We start from the raw sequence: 6,561 nt of genomic DNA on the forward strand, positions 1-6,561 counted from the left end.
GATAGATGCAGAATGGAAATACAGAAGACCATTTTTAATTTTTCTTTCGACAATAATACTGATGATCTAACTAAATCGTAATATAATTTAATACTTTAAATACTATAATACATACTTAATAAATATAATTGAAATATATTACAAACTAACCTCAATGTTATTATTAATTTTTGGCAAGGCAGTATGGGTTGTGTAACAAAATTTGGCCAATGCTTCTCCAGCCTAATTACGACTACTAATTTTATTTAATATGTAGTCAAAAGTCGAAATAGACATCCTTGAATAGTTACAAAACTTTTCTGGGTGGTTTCTCAAATCATTATATAAATTTTTGAACTCTCCTTTTCATTTCTACTGCAGTTAAGCGGGTGGACGCTCCTTTTTTTAACACAAAGTTAAGTGTTGCACTTGAAGCAAAAAATCTTCATCGAATCCATCACCATCATATTAATAACTGAACATATTAATAACTAGAACAATGTAGCTCGCTCTCGCAAAGCTCTCACTCTGACATCTTCTCTGTTGCATTCTTTGATTTAATTACCGTTTATTTTCAAACCTTACAAACTAACAATGTAACTCGCTTCTCGCAAGGCTCTCACTCTGACATCTTCTCGCTTTGCTCATCGCTTCTCGCATCGCTTCGCTTCGCTTCTCGCGCGCACTCTGACATCAGCCTAAGTCCGACACCATGAGTTATCGCCTAAGCTGCCACACTTTTGGTGGAATGGAAAAGCAAGTTAAAAATACTTGTATAATGAAACGGATGGCATTAAATTTGTTGAAGTTGGGTAAAATATGTTTCATAAAAATGAATTTATTTAATTTAATTACTAAAGTGCTAAAATTTTATTAAAAATTGTTGAAATCACCGGCATTAAAAACGTGGCAAACAGCTGATTGCCGTTGAAATCGGATTGCCGTTCAACTGCTTTTTTAAAAATGTGAGTAAAAAAGTTTATTTTTATAAAAAATGATTAAATAAATCGAAACCCATTTTTCGAGACAATTATATCGCTAATTGTATCACAAATCATTAATCGAGCCTTCACTATTCTCGTCTCTTATTGTCGTATCAAATATTTCTGACAATTGTGTTTCGTTTTATGCTCTGATGAAAAAATCGGAAATGACACCACTGTAGCGCTGTGCCTATTTGTTGCTCAGCATAGCGCAATAGCCCCTGTAAATCATTTGAGTGACCTTTGTCAAAAAAAATTTGATGACAGCAACACCGCGACAAAAATAAAGATCCACCGCACAAAATGCACATACATAATTAAAAATGCATTGGCTCCCCACTTACTTACTTATTTTTAAAATTGTTTCAGTTGATTATACCCGCTACCCATAGGGTAGAGGGTATTATAACTTTATTGCCGACAGGAAATGTATGTAACAGGTAGAAGGAGGCATCTCCGACGCTATAAAGTAGACGATATAGCCATGTCCGTCTGTCCGTCTGTGTGTCTGTGTGTCTGTCCGTATGAACACCTAGATCTCAGAGACTATAAGAGATAGAGCTATAATTGTTGTTCGACAGCATTTGTTATGTTTGCACGCAGATCAAGTTTGTTTCAAATTTTTGCCACGCCCCTTCCGCACCCGTAAATAAAAAAACGATTTACAAGCGTACTTTTAAAGCTAGAGTTGCAAATTTTGGTATATACAATAATAACTATAGTAGTTATGATTCCTGAAAACTTGGTTGCGATCAGATAAAATTGTGGAAGTTATTAAAGAAATACTTTTGTATGGGCAAAATCGCCCACTTACAAGGGGTCTTAGTTGCTTTGGCTGACAATCTGGTATATTGTGCCATCTATGGTATATTTTGAACGCTGTACTATATCGCACTATATATATATATATCAAATAGTATATTTGTAGTATTTTTGTAGTATTTTGGTATATTTTGAAAAAATACCGCAATATTTTACTTTTATTCAAAATGGGTAGCGGGTATCTCACAGTCGAGCACACTCGACTGTAGCTTTCTTACTTGTTTTTTTCACTTTAATGACATCCGTTAGAGAATTACCCATATATTTTATGTTAAGTTAAGTAGTAGTTTTATTTTAAGTTAATGAAAAACATACAGCACATTGCCTTATAAAAATTTAGTTTTTCTTAACTTTTTTCTCTGGTATTCCGCTTTTTATTTTCTTTGATCCAGCAATTTTTGCTCAGAAAAAATGACACCACTGGCCACAACGGTATGTCCTTTTTACAGGTAATTATCAACACCGTGTCTTCCTTTTCTATCTTTGCATCCACATCCGCCTTGCTCTCCAATAGTAAGTTCACCATTCTCGCGCCCCCTTGCAAGCTGCCATCATGAGATACGTGTAGCCTTTTGTAATGGCCCCATTAATGTTGGCACTGAACTCGATGAGCAGAGTGGCAACCTCAACGTGACCATTGTTAATTGAACATGCAAGCGGCGATGGCAGTGGATAAGTGGAAATATTGACTTGCGCTCCAGAGTCCAGTAACAATCGCGCTACTTCCACTTGGCCATATGTTGAAGCCGCTGAAAGAGCGAAGTTCAAGCGATCGGCGCCGGCATGCGGTAGGAAACGCACCAATGAATCAAAATGACTCTTATAGCTAGCCACTGACAATGCACTCTCGTTGTACACATTGGAACGGGTGTTGATTCCGGCTCCACGCTCGACAAGTACCTATGAGAGAGACATTAAACATTACATTAATAAGCAGATTAAAGGGTGAGAGTAGTTTATACATTCTCTGTACATCAGATAAAATATCTAATAACGAAATCATTAATTCGATTCTCGTCACTGAGGAGAGTTGCAATCAAATCTTGGATTCGAATCACTTTTCAATGGTCAATTTACTGCCGATACTGCCGATACTCGATACTAACCTTGGCTACTTCCACATGGCCGGCACATGCGGCCTTCATCAGCGGTGTATGTTCAATCAAATTGTGCTCCTTAACGTTGGCGCCATGGCTTAGCAGTGCATTCACCACATTAACATAACCGCCCGCGCTGGCAACCATGAGCGCCGTGTCCCCATTTTCACAACTTGCATTCACATTGAAATTGTTCTTGAGCAGCACTATGACAATGTCACAATGACCCGAAGCAGCCGCTTCTATCAGTGACGTTGAATCTTTTCGTCCCTGGAAACCCTTTTGTAATGAAAACATTTCCAACAAAACTTTCATCAGAGAAGCAAAAACGAAACGCAATTGTCAGAAATATTTGATACGACAATAAGAGACGAGAATAGAGAGGCTCGATTAATCATTTGTGATACATATTAATCGATTAATTTGTTTCAATTAGCGATTTAATTGTCTCGAAAAATGGGTTTCGATTTATTGAATCATTTTTTATAAAATAAACATTTATTACTCACATTTTTAAAAAGCAGTTGAACGGCAATCAGAGTTCAACGGCAATCAGCTGTTGCCACGTTTTTAATGGCGGTGATTTCAACAATTTTTTAATAAAATTTTAGCACTTAAGTAATTAAATTAAATAAATTAATTTTTATAAAACATATTTTACCCAACTTCAACAAATTTAATGCCATCCGTTTCATTATACAAGTATTTTTAACTTGCTTTTCATTCCACCAAAAGTGTGGCAGCAGGCGATAACTCATGGTGTCGGACTTACACCGGACGGCAAAATTTTATTTCTAAATTTGAGGTGGGGCCAGAAATTAGTCGTTTTACAAATAATTACAAGCCTCATTGATCTTCTGGCGGTCTTGAAAAACGACAATAAAAGATCCGATTTAATATAGAAAAGGTATTTACTTTTTATTACGCCAAGACAAATTTTTCGTTTAGCAATACGAAAGAATCTTGTGAAACTGAAAACAGGAGCACCATTTTTCCGTTCTCGTTTTCAAAACAAAACGAAAACAAAAGTGAATACCGGAGCATGCCTGTATGTACCTAGAATATCCTTTGGTAAATTTCCAGTATCTTTGCGTTTATTTTGGTATATTTAAAATTAATACCGCTATATTTTGCCTTTATTCAAAATGGGTAGCGGGGGTCTCAGAGTTGAGCACACTTGACTGTAGCATTCTTGTTTTTATGCTCTTCGCATGATCAGCTTAAAAGTATTCAATATTTCGTTCTCCAATTACAAATTTGTATGGCATAATTGCAGGTTTGTTTACATAAATTAAAACGTAAACAGTAAATTTTACTTTTCGCCTGTTGCAATTCTCAAGTGGTTCTGGACGGCGGCTGGACATTATCACTGTCAATGCGGGATGGCGTCGCAACCGCTTGTTCGTCGTCAATTCATAGGGTTTTCATGGATAATTCGACGTTCCATACGACTAGCCTCCATAAGTGGCGTACGGTTTCCCTCCGTCTTGTGCTCCAGATTAGCGCCATATCACAGTGGGCGATTTGGTCTCGCTAGTGGCATTTAATTAATAACTTCTAAACTAAAATAGATGTCTTCAATCGGGGTTTTCACTGATCAGAGAAAAATCATAGATTTTTAAGTTAAAAATTTTTTTTTTAATTTTTTTTTATTTTTTAATTTAAAAAATTTTTTTAAATTTAAAATTTTTTATACTTTTATTTTATTTGAACTTTAATTAACATATTTCATATATAAACTTTATCTAAAAATGATAGGATGATGGAAAAAATGGGATGACTTCTGAGTGCAATACTAAAAAGATCCCTTTTGGTACTAACACTGTGTCTAAAAGTACCATGGTTTGAAGGCTAGCAGATACTAGCAGTTAATATTACATATTTTGGACGCCACTGATTCACACTTTCGGCTAATAAAAGAGTCAGACTGAATCCACTTGAATAAAGTAAGTTCGATTCCACGAAAGACAGGTGTACGCTAATCCGGACTCGTTGTTAATACACTGAATTACCACTACGTTTTATGAGCTACACACAAACATTAATTTTTTGAAAATACATGCCTTCAATATAATAAAAAACCAAACTTCTAACAAATTCACTAAAATTGTAAATTTCCGAGGAACTCGAAATCAATGCGTGAAAAAAGAAAGAATTTTCTATAGCTCTTTGCAAAATCATATCGTGTGTTTGACCGTTCACAGCTGATGATCAGTTGATCGTAGAGCTTTTAAAAGCTTTTAAAAATCTAATCAAAGCATCTGCTATCGATATGTTTTTAAATTTGAAAATTTGAATTAAATGCCGCTAGCGAGACCAAATCGCTCACAGTGCATATGAGAGGAGCACACTAGCCGCAACCAGTGGTGTCATTTCCGCTTTTCCCGTCAGATCTGGATTTTTTTGAGCCACTAAGCTTTTTAGTAGCTTTATTTGGACGTCTATTGTTAATAAATAAAACACGCGAATTTCAAGTTCAATTGTTTATTAAATGGCACATATGTTCGTATATGTAACCACCACTTTAGATTTGTTTGGCTGTGACTTGGTAGGTACCAAGCTTCGCCACCGACACGATTACAAGCAATTTACAATTGAAGAGTCAAACAAGAGTAACAAACAATTAGCCGATCGAACAGCAAGCGATCGCTAACAGAAGCATACAGCGCTGCCGGCAGATGCAGCGCTGCTGGCAGGCTGCTGTCACAGCATTGCATTAACATGCGCTGTCTGCTGCTCCCGACATACTCCCGCCGTTGAAAGACTATCTTTCAACATCATCTTTAGGGGCAGTGGACAGAGTTTGTTTATGGCTCTCCGGGTGCTGCCACACGTCGTCTTTAACTCGGCAACTCGACACTCGTCGTCCTTGCCAGGGATAAGTGACATGACACGGGCTAGCGGCCACCGAAGAGGAGGCAAATTTTCGTCCTTCACCAAGACCAAGTCGATGACTTGGAGACGACGATCAGGAGTGCGCCACTTGGATCTTTTCTGGAGAAGAGTCAGATACTCCTCCCGCCATCTAGTCCAAAAGACCTGCTGCAGCTGGTGACACGCTGCCAACCATCCAACCGATTATAGTCCAGCGTAGTTAGGTCGGGCTCAAGAATCACGGTTGGAGGACCACCAAACAGTAGATGAGCGGGAGTCAGCACATCCAAATCGTCAGGATTCTCTGAAACTGATAGCAATGAATGATTATTAAAATTGCCGCTATTTGGCAAATCAACGTGCGAAGCTCATCGTAGTGAGAACGAAGCGACCAACAGGACGATACAAATGGTGCAGCAGAGTGACACGATTGCTCAAACTGCGTTGGTCGTCGTTCTCACGCTGCAGCTCTGCGTTCTGCTTGGACAGCGTCGGGATCTCGGCCTGTCTCAGGTCCAGCATACAGCGCAAACTCTCCATGTCGTTGGTCACACGGCACAGCTCACCGCTGCTATCGTTGAGACGGTTGCATTTGTCTCGGCGAGCGTTGTCTGTGACTTCTCCTGACAGCTCAACTTGTCCATCTGCTTGGACATGCACTGCACAACACTGGCGAGTCCCATCCGTTGGCATTGCTGCTGTTCGTCACTATCATCAGAAACCTTTTCCGCTGCCATCAATGCTGTCTGCTGTCTGCTGTCTCCACCACCAGCAACGATCCAACCAAGGCGGGTCTTTTGAAGGAT

The 6,561-nt window shown here is 38.4% G+C and overlaps 1 protein-coding gene across 1 annotated transcript; it reads right to left on the reverse strand.

Moving 5' to 3' along the window:
- Nucleotides 1-2,303: 2,303 nt before the first annotated feature.
- On the reverse strand, nt 2,304-6,295 carry LOC132797703 (ankyrin repeat and KH domain-containing protein mask-like). The gene is made up of 4 exons (XM_060809455.1): nt 6,115-6,295; nt 5,630-5,940; nt 2,891-3,160; nt 2,304-2,684 (listed from the first exon to the last, which is right to left on the reverse strand). Exons 1-4 carry the CDS (start codon nt 6,293-6,295, stop codon nt 2,304-2,306), a joined length of 1,143 nt encoding a protein of 380 aa, XP_060665438.1.
- Nucleotides 6,296-6,561: the final 266 nt, after the last annotated feature.

This window comes from Drosophila nasuta, unplaced genomic scaffold, assembly GCF_023558535.2.
Source record: "Drosophila nasuta strain 15112-1781.00 unplaced genomic scaffold, ASM2355853v1 ctg17_pilon, whole genome shotgun sequence".
Classification (NCBI taxonomy): domain Eukaryota; kingdom Metazoa; phylum Arthropoda; class Insecta; order Diptera; family Drosophilidae; genus Drosophila; species Drosophila nasuta.

Coding starts and splice junctions, on each gene's coding strand:
- LOC132797703 (XM_060809455.1), bottom strand. CDS start 6,295: ATGGAGAGTTTGCGCTGTATGCTGGACCTGAGACAGGCCGAGATCCCG. Junction 3,161..5,629: donor ATAGTCTTTCAACGGCGGGA/GTATGTCGGGAG, acceptor TCATTACAAAAG/GGTTTCCAGGGACGAAAAGA. Junction 2,685..2,890: donor GCCATGTGGAAGTAGCCAAG/GTTAGTATCGAG, acceptor TCTCTCTCATAG/GTACTTGTCGAGCGTGGAGC.